The 15,099-nt window shown below is 33.3% G+C and overlaps 3 protein-coding genes across 3 annotated transcripts; 1 reads left to right on the top strand and 2 right to left on the bottom strand.

Moving 5' to 3' along the window:
• Positions 1–4,393: 4,393 nt before the first annotated feature.
• Positions 4,394–6,980, bottom strand: LOC105233248 (mitochondrial import inner membrane translocase subunit TIM44). The gene is made up of 4 exons (XM_011215266.4): positions 6,822–6,980; positions 6,639–6,719; positions 6,035–6,578; positions 4,394–5,409 (listed from the first exon to the last, which is right to left on the bottom strand). The coding sequence occupies exons 1-4, from the start codon at positions 6,822–6,824 to the stop codon at positions 4,745–4,747; spliced, it is 1,293 nt and encodes a 430-aa protein (XP_011213568.1). The 5' UTR covers positions 6,825–6,980; the 3' UTR covers positions 4,394–4,744.
• A 449-nt stretch (positions 6,981–7,429) lies between these two features.
• Positions 7,430–11,993, top strand: LOC105233247 (protein nanos). The gene is made up of 4 exons (XM_011215265.4): positions 7,430–7,669; positions 7,727–8,198; positions 9,935–10,416; positions 11,028–11,993. The coding sequence occupies exons 1-4, from the start codon at positions 7,634–7,636 to the stop codon at positions 11,292–11,294; spliced, it is 1,257 nt and encodes a 418-aa protein (XP_011213567.2). The 5' UTR covers positions 7,430–7,633; the 3' UTR covers positions 11,295–11,993.
• Positions 11,994–12,457: 464 nt separating this feature from the next.
• Positions 12,458–14,610, bottom strand: LOC105233245 (28S rRNA (cytosine-C(5))-methyltransferase). The gene is made up of 6 exons (XM_011215263.3): positions 14,417–14,610; positions 14,098–14,353; positions 13,337–13,605; positions 13,057–13,285; positions 12,771–12,997; positions 12,458–12,710 (listed from the first exon to the last, which is right to left on the bottom strand). Exons 1-6 carry the CDS (start codon positions 14,543–14,545, stop codon positions 12,504–12,506), a joined length of 1,317 nt encoding a protein of 438 aa, XP_011213565.2. The 5' UTR covers positions 14,546–14,610; the 3' UTR covers positions 12,458–12,503.
• Positions 14,611–15,099: the final 489 nt, after the last annotated feature.

Genomic DNA, 15,099 nt, shown 5'->3' with positions numbered 1-15,099 from the left:
GTACTTTTAAAAAAATGAATGTACGTTTAGCTGCCCAAGTCTTTAGCAATACAATTGCTAGCGCAATGTTAGCCATGTATACAACGGGTCACTTAAATACATCTCTGTCCCAAACTTTTTTAAATACCGCGGAGTTTGTATTGTTTTTCGACCAACTTTTCAATATTTTTAATAGTAAATACCTCGGAACATTGAAAAAATATGGTGAACCCTTTTCGGGCAGCTTAGATCAAATGAATTTTTTAGTAGAAGCCGAAGAAGCACTTAACTCTATCACTGTTTGTGATATGTTTGGTCGAGATATCACAAATACATTTTCGTTCATTAGAGGTTGGTTTCTTAACATTCGCAGTTTAAGACGATTGTGGCGCATATTGTCCCGGGAGGGATTTGAATATATTAAGACAAGAAGACTTTGCCAAGACGAACTGGAACACTACTTCGGACAGATTAGGAAAGGGGGAGGATTAAACGCCAGAACAACTCCTTCTATGTTTTCTGACCTTTTCCGCCAATCTTGGGGCCTTAGACAAGTCAAATTTGTGACACGTGGCAATTGTGAATCTCTGCAGGGTAGAGATTTAGAGATATTTTCTTTCAATACCCTTGAAAGGGTATGTAATGACCCTTTGATTCAGGATAGTTCTTGGCAGACATTTCAAGGTTTGCCAAGACCGTTCTTAGATAGCCCCTATAATGTTAGGAATTGTATCGAAATCGATGTAATTGAAAGCGATTTCCTACAGCGAAATTCATTTGCATATTTTTGTGGTTATATGTATTATGAATATTTTAAATTGCATAATTGTTCCCAACCTTTGCCACTTTTTGAAAAAGACCAGATCCCTGAAGACGCATTCACTTTTACAAAAGAAAAAGTGTACGATTCGTCAAATCTGGTAAAAGCTCCTGAACCCTTCATAGATTTTTTGAAAAAACTTGATGCTATATTGAATGACAATTTTGATTCTTGTTGTCATCTTGTAGGATTTTCAAAAAAATTACATAGTATGATGGGAGATGTAGAGCCTTTTTATTGCTGCGAAAACTCACAACCCGACGTTTTAAAATTCCTTTTTATTAGAATTAGGACATATTTTTCTTTAAGAATTTTTAATAAGCAGGCAGCCAGCCCTCATTTTCGGCACATAAAATTTTTGTGCATTTCACATAGGTAACTACCTCCCCCTTTTAAAGTTAGTTTCTGTATTTTAATATATTTAATAGAGTTATAGGATTTTTGATGCATCTATTGTGGGAGCTTATTAAACATTTTGTGCAATATTTATATTTAAATTTTTATGTAAATTATTAATTATGTTTATTTTAAGTCGTAAAGGTGAAAATAGGCCTACCGGGGAACCGAACACCTAAAAAAAGTCGGTAACGCGCCTTATTGCAAACCTCAGGGGTGGTGTGGAATATGCAAAACTTAAAGATTAAAAAATAAATTATTAAAAATATTTATAACGTTAATAAAATTTGTTTAATTTCGTTGGAATAAAGAGAGTTATATAACTGAGAAATACATATGCTAATAAATTAAATAATCTAAAACGAGTTAACAGTCCTTGATCAAATATATACATAGATCTTCTGGTGACGAATGTGATGTGAATCCAAGGAATATTGTTTTCGTCTAATGAATTCATCCGTTTCATGCTAATCGGCTTCTTCAGGTTTCAATGGCTGCTGCCTACAATCAAGATAACAATATTTTAAAATACTTAAACTTTTCCACAAAAAAATGGTTACATTACCATTAGATTGATTTCTTTTATTGCCAACACAAGATTAGTAGCTTGAAACCCCGTATTAACACACGACTCAAATAATTTTGAGTAATCAATTCCTTGATTCCAATTATAGCTCCGCACGATGGGTATGTTTTCCGTGCTTTTTCACTTCTTTTAAGTACCGCTTCATTGGCGATATCTGGTTCAACGGACATTTTCTATTGTATAAAACCTATGTTCACTCCAAACTTTAAATAAAATATTTAGTAACTTTATACAAAATAAACTTTGTTTTGATTTATTTTAATGTTCGAATATTGAAAGCTGCACCTTTTATGTTTTCTGTCGGTCAAATGTAAACAAATACATTCAGAAGAAAACTCACCACCGAGAAATCTGAAAACAGGACTGCATTTTATTATTAAGAACTCACTACAAAAAGAACATCTGAATATCACTAAATGATATTTTTATGGCCGAAATATTGCACACTATGGCATTTAAATCACCTATTGGTAAATATATAACATTAATAAATAATTTTCTTTTATATTAAGCAACAATATTTATAGTTTTTTTATTTAATAAAATAAATTTGCTAAGTATTTAGAACCTCAATTTATACATCACTGCGTTGCTACAGATTGCTACCACTGATAATCCAAGATGGCCGCTATTCACCCCCATGAAAGCTACCACGCAAAAGGATGTCTACTGTATATACTGAGCTCAGTATGCTTTGACATTTCATCATGAATAGACTTACTAACGAGCAACGCTTGCAAATCATTGAATTTTATTACCAAAATCAGTGTTCGGTTCGAAATGTGTTTCACGCTTTACGTCCGATTTATGGTCTACATAATCGACCAAGTGAGCAAACAATTAATGCGATTGTGACCAAGTTTCGCACTCAGTTTACTTTATTGGACATTAAACCAACCACACGAATGCGTACAGTGCGTACAGAAGAGAATATTGCGTCTGTTTCTGAGAGTGTGGCTGAAGACCGTGAAATGTCGATTCGTCGCCGTTCGCAGCAATTGGATTTGTGTTATTCGACCACATGGAAGATTTTACGCAAAGATCTTGGTGTAAAACCGTATAAAATACAGCTCGTGCAAGAACTGAAGCCGAACGATCTGCCACAACGTCGAATTTTCAGTGAATGGGCCCTAGAAAAGTTGGCAGAAAATCCGCTTTTTTATCGACAAATTTTGTTCAGCGATGAGGCTCATTTCTGGTTGAATGGCTACGTAAATAAGCAAAATTGCCGCATTTGGGGTGAAGAGCAACCAGAAGCCGTTCAAGAACTGCCCATGCATTCCGAAAAATGCACTGTTTGGTGTGGTTTGTACGCTGGTGGAATCATTGGACCGTATTTTTTCAAAGATGCTGTTGGACGCAACGTTACGGTGAATGGCGATCGCTATCGTTCGATGCTAACAAACTTTTTGTTGCCAAAAATGGAAGAACTGAACTTGGTTGACATGTGGTTTCAACAAGATGGCCACACAGCTCGCGATTCTATGGCCATTTTGAGGGAAAACTTCGGACAACAATTCATCTCAAGAAATGGACCCGTAAGTTGGCCACCAAGATCATGCGATTTAACGCCTTTAGACTATTTTTTGTGGGGCTACGTCAAGTCTAAAGTCTACAGAAATAAGCCAGCAACTATTCCAGCTTTGGAAGACAACATTTCCGAAGAAATTCGGGCTATTCCGGCCGAAATGCTCGAAAAAGTTGCCCAAAATTGGACTTTCCGAATGGACCACCTAAGACGCAGCCGCGGTCAACATTTAAATGAAATTATCCTCAAAAAGTAAATGTCATGAACCAATCTAACGTTTCAAATAAAGAACCGATGAGATTTTGCAAATTTTATGCGTTTTTTTTTAAAAAAAAGTTATCAAGCTCTTAAAAAATCACCCTTTATTATAAAAATAAAGTACATTTTCAAAATAACATTTTTCCAAAAAATGAATATTTAGTTTAATATTATTAATTTACAGAAACATAATGCAAAATGGGTTAGGAATGAGCGAAGTCTTAAATTTTATAAATCATAACATGCTAACTGTCAAATCTATTGCTATTGCCATTGCCAAATCTGTATGTGGGCATTTGTTATCATAAAATAATCATTTGCGATTTGCAGTGTCAGGTTGGTAGGTTCAAACTGATGTAAAGCATGTTTAGAGCACTTGAAAAATTTACTTGAGGATTTTGTTGCGGCTCTGTACTTTGGCAATACCCGCGGTCGTATGTGAAGTGAAGGAGCATAGACCATCAAAAGCTACACCTAAAATCTTACACTTAATTATATACTGAACGCGATGAAATTAGTCTAGTTGATATAACATAAACATATTAAAACCCTACAATATCTGAGACAAAAAATAACTAAATGAGTCCGTTCATTATATGAGGAAGAATTTATGAACAGTCAATAGAGGCTACCAACAATCTCATTGCTAACTAACATGAGCTTATTTCATTTCAATGTAGCAAAAATATGTATGTATTTTCGTAAAGATCACATGCTTAAATAGTTGATTAATCTTTTTTCTAATTGCTACTTCCGACTGAAATTAGCTACAAAAATCTCCAAGCAAAGTGACCCGATATCCCTTTAGAAAGAAAATATTACAACAAATTGTTTAAGCTTTTCTTTAATCTTCTAAATTAGTTAATATGTACAAAGTTTTAGCGTCTTCAACAATGAATTTAAAATGTTAGACGAACCTATTATTACAACATACATATGTATATTATTATGTTCATTATTTTCATTTACAAAATGTTATCTTTATTTTTTTTTTTAGGACAGAATGTCTTCATTAAAAACTTAGAGAAAAATTTCTGTAAATGAAAATAAAACATGAACCACATATAATACCTACATGGAACACTTAATTAGGTCAATAATTATGTATCTCCTTAATAAAAATATCAGAAATATTTAACGGCAACTAATTAATAGCTAGTTAACATTAAATTCCCTATTATACAAATTGTTCTTGACTATTAGCCGAAATTTCCATAAGCCGCCAAGCTGATTTTGGATTTAACTCGTTGGGGTCTCGACAAAGGACCCACACATAATTCACTCGCATTACCTTGTCTGGGTCACCTTCCACTACTTCGTGGTTCTTATCCCGAACACACATAATTTGTTGCGCTTGAAAGGTAACTATAAGTACTGGCCCATGCTCCATAACTTTACCCATCGCCAAGTCTATATTTTCGATATCAAGGATTTTCGAATCCAAATACATACCAGACTTAATAGCTTGGTTGATAGGTGTTGCAATTATATTGTAGGTGCTTTCAAAACACCAATCCTTAAGGATTTCTAAATTTCCTCTCACCATTGCTTCTAAAATGTTCGGTATTATATCAGTCTCGCAGTCGCGAAGAAACTGTTTTTGGTCGAAGTTTGGATCAATTTTGCATAGTTCTGTAAGTGTTTCTGATAACTCAGTTTTCGAAAAAAGTCCTCCCATAACATCTGAAAATTTATCAGTTAAGAGGCGAGAAGCGCGAATCATAGGATTCTCCGATTCGTCGTATTTAAGTTTCCAGTCAAGTACTTTATTCACATATGCATTGTTATTTTTAAAATTTTCCCACGATTGGTAGAATTTCGAATCCTTGTGAAGCTCGACTCCTAACGGAATAAAACAAAATACAAATATTTATGAATAATTAGATATAGTTATAAGTACAATTTTTGCGAACTTATATTTGAATGTAACACTTATATAATATCTATATATATGTATATCTCGATCCTATTCTGAGTAATTAGGAAAAGGAAAAATCAATTTGGAGCAATTCGATACAAATGAAAAGGTCGTATGACTAATAATTAGAGAATTTTAATGTGAGAGTCACAAGTTTGTTCCCAAAATAATAGGACAAACGAATTCAAATTTTACTTGGCAAAAGATTTTTTATCCGCGATCATTTATAACACTATTTTTGTAATAATCTAGTTTTTTCTAAAGTGTTTATAACTTATTACACCTTGTTGTATACACATTGTTTCGTCCGAGATTTAAGAAAAATTATTTTTTTAGGCATAAATTACACTTTTTTTAGTTTTAGTGTTAACAAAAACATAATTTAGCTTCTCTTAACTAGTAACATTTGCAACATAACATGCCTTTCTTGATTTTGAAAAATTCGGGCATGTGCGCAATTCGAGTCGTTAAAGGACAGAGATGGTTGGATTTACTATATTAGCATTTTCTATATAAAACATTCAAATTAAAATACTCGCCCTTTAATACCTGTTGCATCAGCATTAGGCTCAACCACTCGCTCATCACTTGCATATTCGACTTCAATGCGTTTTCGCAATTTTTGAGGAGAGCGATAAACCCTTGAATTTATGCTTTGAGACCCTATTTCTTGTTTAATCATTTCTGTAGTTGTTGATATGGCCTGAAAAGCAGATGTCTGTCCAATTTTCTCACTTTTCTCAGTTATAGTTTCAGTTACACCTTTAGCCGTCTTCGAAATCTCTTCGGATAATTTTGTTGCTTTCTTTGCAATATCGGATTTACTTGCTTCGTCTATTACATCACTTACTTTGTCCTTTATACTTCCTAATTGTTCCTTCAAAATATTTGAAGACTTTTGTGCCTCAGATTCAACTATGTTAAATTTCTGCCTAGCCGATTGAAGAGCTTCAGACTGCTCCAATTTCTGTGCTTCTTCGCGAAACTTTTTTATATTCTCTTTCATTTCCTTATTTTTATCAATTTCTGTTCTAATATTGTCGATGAACTGCGAAAAAAATCCAGGTCTTCGGCTTGGTTGAGAATAGCAACGCTTGAAAAAAAAAAAACAAGAAATTATTATGTTAATATGCCTACATACAAATTCAGTTACCTGGTTATGTAGTCCTTGCCAGTAACTATAACTTTGGACGAACCGGTGGTAATTGCCACGGGATGCAGCGAAGAATTTATACTACATGTATGTTGAAAGAATATTTATATATTAAAAATTAGTAAGCTTAGTTTGGAAAATCTAATTATTCATATTCTGATTGCTATGAACGGGTCAACTTACCATAGCTAATAACTTTCGAACAACTATAAATTTAAATTGAGTTGTATGTCAAGATTTGATTAAGCTCCAATTTAATTTATGTAATTTGGTACTAATTCCGTTGAAACACATTCCATGAAGAAAACATCACGCTTTTTAAATGTCAAAAATGAATGTCTGTCTGAGCTAACATGTTGCCATATGATTTTTTTTTTTAATTATTTAATATCGGTGATGCCGTTTTCATTATTTTAGATCCCATTGAATAATTTTTTTAAAAACTTTCAACCGATTACTGAAACTCCAAAATATTGAACGCAAAGCAAAGCGTTTATTCTTGCATTTCCTTCCTTCGATTGTCAAGCAAAGCGAGAAAAGTTGTATGTGAATGGGCCATAAGAAACTAATAATAATTTGTGCATACCAATCATTTATCAACATGTTTGGGGGGAATTTTTGTTGCAAGAAATTACATTTTGTTATAAAAATAAATATATACTTAATAAATTTTTTAATACTGTAAGAACTAATTTACTTAACAAAGTAAATAAGCTGGTTTTTTGAATACGACGTTTTTACGTATTTTGATTGCCCTGTGTCGCGCAGTAAAAACCGTTAGGAAATATTATATTACCAAAGCAGTGGAATTCGTAGAATAATACGAAGCAGGTTTTTAATTAATCTTAGAGTAAAGTAAAAAAGTCCTTAGACGGAAAAATACGAAAATTGAATTTGAAATATATATGTAAAGTATAAGTAAGTAATTACAGTACGGTGAAATTCGTTGATTAATTTTGTTTAAGAGAAAAATAAATTACGAAACAAATTTAGAAATGTTTGGTACAAATCTGAATATTGGTAACCGAGCGGTAAGTGGAGGAAAAATTTCCGTTATCTATGTAATAAAATCTTCACGTTTACCGAAGGATTATGCTTCTTCTTTGGACCTTGGGTTGGACTTAAACTACATGTCCGAAATATTTTTGGATACTACGAGCATAATAAGCAGGAGCTCACCAAACCTTTCGCCTACATCTACAGAAACGCCAATATCGCAATTTTCTCCAAACGCTGTGTATGCATTTTCACCATCGCAACTATTGTCGTCAACTCCAGCCTCCACAGTCGGTTGTACAATTTCAAACAGTCAAACAAGAGCTGAAAGTTATGGATTCTTTACTGCTAAGAATGAAGATTTTGGTATGAAACCACCATTTCTATCTTCACAAAATAAAGATTTAAAACAGGACAAATATAAGATCGACCAAGAACCTTTTGCTCAGCAAAGGCATTCCCAAATGTACTCGGAAGCTATTTTAGCTCAAAAGCAGCACAAAAACGAAATATCCAAGTCTCTAAAAATGTTTGCAATGTTGGCGTCGTATAAATATGGAAATGGTAATAACAAATAATTTTGATATAACAGTATTAAGCTTTTTGTATATATGTATACATAAATATTTCGATATATTTTTAATTTTTTCGGGGGAAATAACAATAAATTAAGGGTAACGGGTAAATGAAATCAGGCGCCAGTAATGGCGCCCGTCTGGCTAAAATAGATTTTTATGCATACTTTGTCTAATTGGAGTCTGTCTGTAACACTAATAAGAACGTCTCAACAGCGGTTTTAAAATGTAAGGTTTGTTACTTAACTTTACACTTTTAATCGTTAGCGAAGTTTCTGCTGGCAAAGTGGTTGACATCCCAAAACCAAACAGAAAAGACCAGAAAACAAATGAGTGATGGTTTTGCAACCTCGTTTTATTAACAATCCGCAGTTCGCCAAGATATTTCAAGGTAATGCCATCCAATATGGGTACATATCGCTCATTTGCTACAAGACCGGCATATATCAAAAAACGTGATTTTTGAGTTAATGCTGCAGAATTGTTCGTTGTATCATACTTCATGTTGAGTGAAAAATTCATATGAATACCTCTTATATGCTCCGCTTGAGAAGAGGTGTAAGGTTGGAGTCACCGTGTAAGGTTGTAGTCAGTTGAAAACTTTAAACGCGTTTTCTGGATAATCGATTTTTTTGACTTATGCCGGTCTTGCAGCAAATGAGCGAAATGCATATGTGGAAGTCGGGGTGGAATATTTCAGGAGGCATTCTGTTATTTTCCTAAAGACGGTGTTCTAGCTTAGCAGTGACATTGTGACATTGATAGATAATTGCCATACTTTAAATTAAATGAAAATTTAATGGATTATAAAAATCCGTGAAAAAAATAATATTTAAGTTATCTTCAAAGTGCGGGGGCAAACGAATATTTTATACTCTTGCAACTTGCAAGAATCAACGACTGAGAAATACCTTAAGTTGTAAAACGCCAACCATACTTTGACTTGATACACAGAAAGGGGACAGGATTCTCTCCGAATTTCAATTATATAACTCACACATTGACCGATATTTTCAATCAAAAATCAACTATTGGTACTTAGGTCCACAATTTCGGTGCCGGGTTTCGTTTGAATTTGGACAATTTTTGATCATAACGTGGTTAAAGGAATTATTTCTTGCTTTGTGTACTAGAAAGTGAAAGAATCAAGTGGCCACGCCCACTTTAAAAAAAAAAGATTTCCTACAAGTGCCCCTTGCCACAGCTGTACCAAAATACAGTTTTATATCGCAAATTATTGCTTAGTTAGGGCACTCCATAGGTTTTCGGTTAATGGCGATTTGTGGCCGTGGCAGTAGTCCGATCTACGAACTCGTAATACCAATTTTTGCTCGAGTTACAGCTTGCACGGACAGACGGACAGTTACACGGATTTCAAATTTCCTCGTCATCCTGAACATTTATGTACATATATGTATATATAACCCTATATATATGTTACTTAGTTTTAGGTGATACGTACAACCGTTAGGTGAACAAAACTATTATGCTCTGTAGCAACAGGTTGCAAGAGTATGAAAAGTAACATAAGTTACTCCCTATTAAACAACTATCTCCCATCGGATTTGGTTCAGCTGCTTCATACATTAGCCGAAACAAACAAAGATTAAAATAAAATGTTATTTTTGTACGTAATGTGTATTCAACTATAAGAATTTAGTAAAAAGCGAAATTTTTACACTTACAGGCACTTCAATTTATTTATCTGTATTAATGTTTTTACAGATTCGTTAAATTCAGGCAGAGGATCGCCAGTGCGTGACATAATGGATGATTTTTATTGCAATGGATATGTCACAGACGATCCGAATTCATTCCAAGAAGGAAAAACATTGAAAGCAACATCTCATCTAGAGACACGTAATAGTAGCAACAAATATTTTTGCAGTGATTTCAGTAGTCAATGTAATTGGAATTTTAGTACTGTGAATTATGAATCTTTCAACAAAGGCGCGGTTTATCCATGTATCACCAATAATAACGTTTTGAAACATTATTTTGATCCAAATTTATGGATGATGACTGCGCCACCACAAAATTATAACAATGGCGTCCAGTTGCAGAACCAAAAGATGAATACTGCAGCGGTTTCAATAACCGATACTGCTACTGCCGCAACTGTGGTTGCTGCGGCAAATATCGCCTATAACGGTCAAAATATTAAGAAAAGTCAGAAAAGATTTGGCGGTTCGAAGTTGGATAAATTTGTGAGTAAATTTGTATATATGTAAATGAATATTTGTATACTTTCACAAGATGTTGCATCGATCATAATGGACTTCTTGGACTTTGATACGTAAAGAATTACAATCTTAGTTTTTATAATGTGTTTTTGAATATTTGTAAAACCGACAAATGAATTTATTTAAAAAGGGTACATTTCTGGCCTATTTTGCGATCTAAAAAAGTCTTAAAAATCGGGGTCAGATTGGGGACTCGATGTTTTCATACATATGTGTAATTACATAGAGGATGTTCGAGTATCAATCACTACGGTAATACAGCAAGGTATCACTTTCGACGCAAAAATTTTGCAGTATCCTCGAAATAACTAGGAATGTTTGCTTTAGCTCCCCACTCCATTGGTTATGAGCAAAAGCAAATATTTATACTATTTTTTTATGTTTATGCTTTGTAAACTTTTTAACAAAATTTATGGCACATGGTTTCGACATGTTCAGAAAATATATAAATATTTAAAATTGTTTATTGCTTTGGTTAAAATTGGGGTTGTGAGAGTGAAATTATATGCGATTTTTTTACTTTTTAGATATAGATTAATTACCTGAACAAATTTAATTATTGTACAATTTTACAGTCTGCAGTAAAACATTGCGTATTCTGCGAAAATAACAACGAACCAGAAGCTGTGGTGAAGAGTCATGCAGTACGTGATTCACTAGGGCGTGTTCTTTGCCCAAAATTACGCACTTATATATGCCCGATTTGCAAGGCTTCCGGAGATAAGGCGCACACAGTTAAATATTGCCCCCAAAAACCGATAATTACGATGGAAGACGCAGTTAAGGCAGAATCCTTACGTTTAGCGAAAAACTTGTACTTTAAGCAAGGAATGAACGTATAGAAGAAAATATTTATACATATATGACTGAACCCTGGAATATTTTTATAATTATTTAGATGGAAAAAGAAATACAATTGTTTCTTCTCTATCGACTTGAATAAAAAGTTTCTAATTTGTCAATTAACGTGAAACGTATTCGATTTTAGTAACTATATTAAGACATACATAATAATATATGAACATTTAAAATTAAACTTTAAGTTTATTTAAGAATCTAAATATTCCATAACTCTCAACATGTTTACTAAAAGTATTACATTATAGTAAAATTAATTTTTAATCATTTTTATTATGTAATTTTAAAAATGTAGAATCGCTAATTATCTACCAAACAAGTAAGATCGGTAAAATTAGGCATACGTTTCATTTATATTTGCACTCTCATTACGTATTAAAGAATTCTGATAGTTTTTTATTTAATTAAAAACTAAACATACAGGGCTCGTTTCTTTCGTATATACGCAAAGAAGTTTAGTACCTGAAGTACATTTCCCAATTAAAATCTGAAATTTCGATTGAGTTTTGTTTTAGACAAGCATTTAAATTATATGGAATATGAAAGACTTATATGTTGTTTTATTAGAAAAGTATACATATGTACAAGTACAAGTATAAGTATGGAATAATTGAATGTGAAATCATGTTATATTATATTTATATGTAATAAAGTGAAGTTACGAAGTTCGTCCAATAATCATATTCTTCGAATCATAATTCCATTCAAATCAGTTTGTGTTGATACGGACGAAGTGTTTGTATACATAATGCCAAAAGCAGTTATTTTTTGTTTCTCATATGAATTTTCTTTTTTAAAATAAATGAATAATGAGTAGACCGACCGGCGTATGTACTGATGACAATGAAATTTCTTGTGTAGGTAGATAGGTATGTGTTATGTTGATGCATAGAAAAAATGAATTTTGAACATTTTTGAGTTGTGACCCTTTTTGCAGTTAGTGTGACCAAAAAGTCGTATATTTACCATCCTAAGGAGAGGTCACACAGTAATATTTCGGTATTTTTTTTATATACTGCACACACTATATGAAAGAGACTAGTGAATAACATAATCCAAATTACAATTCAATATCTTTTTTCTTTGTTCAAAATATAAAACTTAATTTCTTGAGCTGTTCAAAGATGAAGAAGTTTTGGGGAAATGGTATTCTGTAGATAATATTTTTTATTTAAAATAATCATGTATACAATTTATTCATCATTTCCCTTGGATTGCCTCTTTTCCAATATTGCTATAAATATTCCATCGGCGTGATCTTGATCTGGTTTTGTATAAAGACAATTCTTTCCTATATTTTTGTAGTTAGAGTTACCCACATTATTCCATTTATTGCGCAAAGCTTTCTTTCCACTGAGTAATTTAAATTGGGGATTTAACTCTAAGCAACGTTGAATAACCTTTAACGAAATCGTTGTTAAGGAAAAGTTTTTAAATTTAACATATCGACCCATACAAACCTGTTCGTTTTCCTCTTCATAGAGGGAGCACGTAGAGTAAACGACTCGTTTTACATTGGAGAATGATTTTAAAGCATGTGAAAGCATTTTAATCTGTAATCCAGCAAGACGTTTTAGACGAGCAGGATCTTTTTCATCTGGATCTAAGGACATCCGATTTTGCATACCGGATCCGGAGCACGATGGATCAACAAGTATATATTCCACATTTGGGCAACGATTACTATCTGTAATTTAAATACTATTAATTCACAAAACGTCCACTATCGAAACTCTTGTTAACTACCAATTGTGAGTGCATCCGCGTTAATGGAATCAACTATTTCACAACCTGCTAAATTGGTCATATTACGGAGCAGATTATAACGTTCTATATTTTGCTCCACAGCATAAATCTTTCCTTTATTTTTCATAATATTAGAAACATGTATGGTTTTCATTCCAGGAGCCGCACACATGTCAAGTACGAAAGCGCCTGGGGGTGGATTTAGCAATTCTGCTACAAGACACGTCCCCTAAACATAGTTACATGCTTTAATCCAATTAATTATACACAATTTACTTACTTTATCTTGAAGCATGAGCTTTTTTTCCTTTACATAAGGATGACAAGCCCAGTAATGCTTTTGCTTCGAATGGAATATCAACAGATCCTCCAAATGCATGTCAACCATGTACTCATCCTCCTCAAGCTCTCTTATAGCTTCTAAGAAATCGTTATAAGATCTTGGGTCCGCCACATTTTTTTTTCGCCACTCCTCCATTGCCAACATTTCAAAAACATCAGCCATGTTAAGCAAATTGGTATTAACACGTACATAGCGAGGCTTCAAAACTGAGAAACGTAAACCAGTAATAAAATTCAGATTATTTTCAAAGCAGTTAATTTTTATTAATTAAATATCTTTCTTATTTTGTTTTTCCATTACTGAGTCGCAGTTATTTTCCTCACTTATTGCTTTGAAAACGTATAAGCAAATAATAACATTTACAACAAGCACTGAAGAAAGCACTGCCCAGCAATTTATATAAAACTCGGAAATATCAAATGACTCATGCAGCCAAGATCGCACACCATAAAAAGTGATGAATGGAAATGTGAACATTAGAATACTAAAGATTATTAACCACAAATATACTAAAGCGCTAGTATCATTTGAAAATGCGACATCTTTAATCTGCCCATCTTCAACGGCGTTATCTTCGCTTCCTTCGTGATGCTTTACCAATGGGTATGTATCTTTTAAATCACCAAGCATATTCAATTTGCCTTTTTTCATTGTACAACTATAAAGTGCTTAAATCACCCAATAAGAAGTTTGCTTGCCTTTTATGTTTTTGGTATCAACTGCACCGCCTAAGTTTGCTTCAAGTTTTTCGCGATATTGGCTAACTGTTAGAACGGGTTTACTTTCACCAATCAATTTTTTTCGTCCAAATATAAGCTCTGTCACAAGAATCTTGCAGAGAGCAGAACTCAATCGTGGATTTTCTTCCAAAATCTTTGTTTGTGTGATTGCTTCGTCAATTACTCCTCGGTTGTCAATGTACTGCTTTAATATCGCTTGCATACCTCGCAAACGCTGAAGAAACAATGTACGTTAGTGAAATTATGTTAAGAACTATTAACCATTTACGAAACCTACTGCATGCTTTTCTTCGAAAATTAAAGACTTAAGCGATTTTTTTCGTTCCAGTGCCGCCTTTAAAACAGCAGCAACACGCCTATATTGTGTTGGTACTTTGATTGAATGCTTAAATTTATTTTCCTCCATATTTTATCACACGTGACTTTAGATTCATATAGTTGTGTATTGTGAGGAACATGGATGCGAAAAGAAAATCGAATCGACAATAAATTTTCGGAATTAACTACAGAGCGAAATTCGTGGTTGCCAGAAAGGTTCGATGGTCGATGTTTTGGCAGAGAACGTGCATTTATAAAGAAGTACGACAAGCGTGTGGACTGTCAAGAGCCATGAATTTTCTACTAGTGGATTTCACCACTTTTGGCTCGGCAGGAGAAACTTTAACAGAAATGAGTGAACAGAGCAGAGAATTCAATGACAATTATGCTCAGAAATATACATTGCTTTTACAGACGCCTTTTGGCTTATATTTTTATACGCTAACATGCTATCATATCATTTGATATGAACATAATTTTGCGAATTTTTGTAAATGCATGCAAAATTGATAACATTATTATTCAATTATGCAACTCTCCAAGCAATATTTATAGTTAATGGACAAATGAGCTACTTTTTAAAGATTTCTTATCTATCATAATGTAATATACACCCCTAATTGGCTTAGACACCGCTTACGC

This window comes from Bactrocera dorsalis, chromosome 2 (genome assembly GCF_023373825.1).
Source record: "Bactrocera dorsalis isolate Fly_Bdor chromosome 2, ASM2337382v1, whole genome shotgun sequence".
Lineage (NCBI taxonomy): Eukaryota > Metazoa > Arthropoda > Insecta > Diptera > Tephritidae > Bactrocera > Bactrocera dorsalis.
This window is presented reverse-complemented; position numbering and strand designations above follow the sequence as displayed.

What these genes read in the sequence shown, in the direction of transcription:
- LOC105233248 (XM_011215266.4), bottom strand. An exon ending in GGCAAGGACTACATAACCAG is followed by an intron (nt 6,579 to 6,638) that starts GTAACTGAATTT and finishes TTTTTTTTCAAG; the next exon opens with CGTTGCTATTCTCAACCAAG. An exon ending in GCCTAATGCTGATGCAACAG is followed by an intron (nt 5,410 to 6,034) that starts GTATTAAAGGGC and finishes TTATTCCGTTAG; the next exon opens with GAGTCGAGCTTCACAAGGAT.
- LOC105233247 (XM_011215265.4), top strand. Translation starts at nt 7,634, where the DNA reads ATGTTTGGTACAAATCTGAATATTGGTAACCGAGCG. An exon ending in TGAATATTGGTAACCGAGCG is followed by an intron (nt 7,670 to 7,726) that starts GTAAGTGGAGGA and finishes CGTTTACCGAAG; the next exon opens with GATTATGCTTCTTCTTTGGA. An exon ending in GTCGTATAAATATGGAAATG is followed by an intron (nt 8,199 to 9,934) that starts GTAATAACAAAT and finishes ATGTTTTTACAG; the next exon opens with ATTCGTTAAATTCAGGCAGA.
- LOC105233245 (XM_011215263.3), bottom strand. Translation starts at nt 14,545, where the DNA reads ATGGAGGAAAATAAATTTAAGCATTCAATCAAAGTACCAACACAATAT. An exon ending in TTTTCGAAGAAAAGCATGCA is followed by an intron (nt 14,354 to 14,416) that starts GTAGGTTTCGTA and finishes TTGTTTCTTCAG; the next exon opens with CGTTTGCGAGGTATGCAAGC. An exon ending in CGCGGATGCACTCACAATTG is followed by an intron (nt 12,998 to 13,056) that starts GTAGTTAACAAG and finishes TTTAAATTACAG; the next exon opens with ATAGTAATCGTTGCCCAAAT.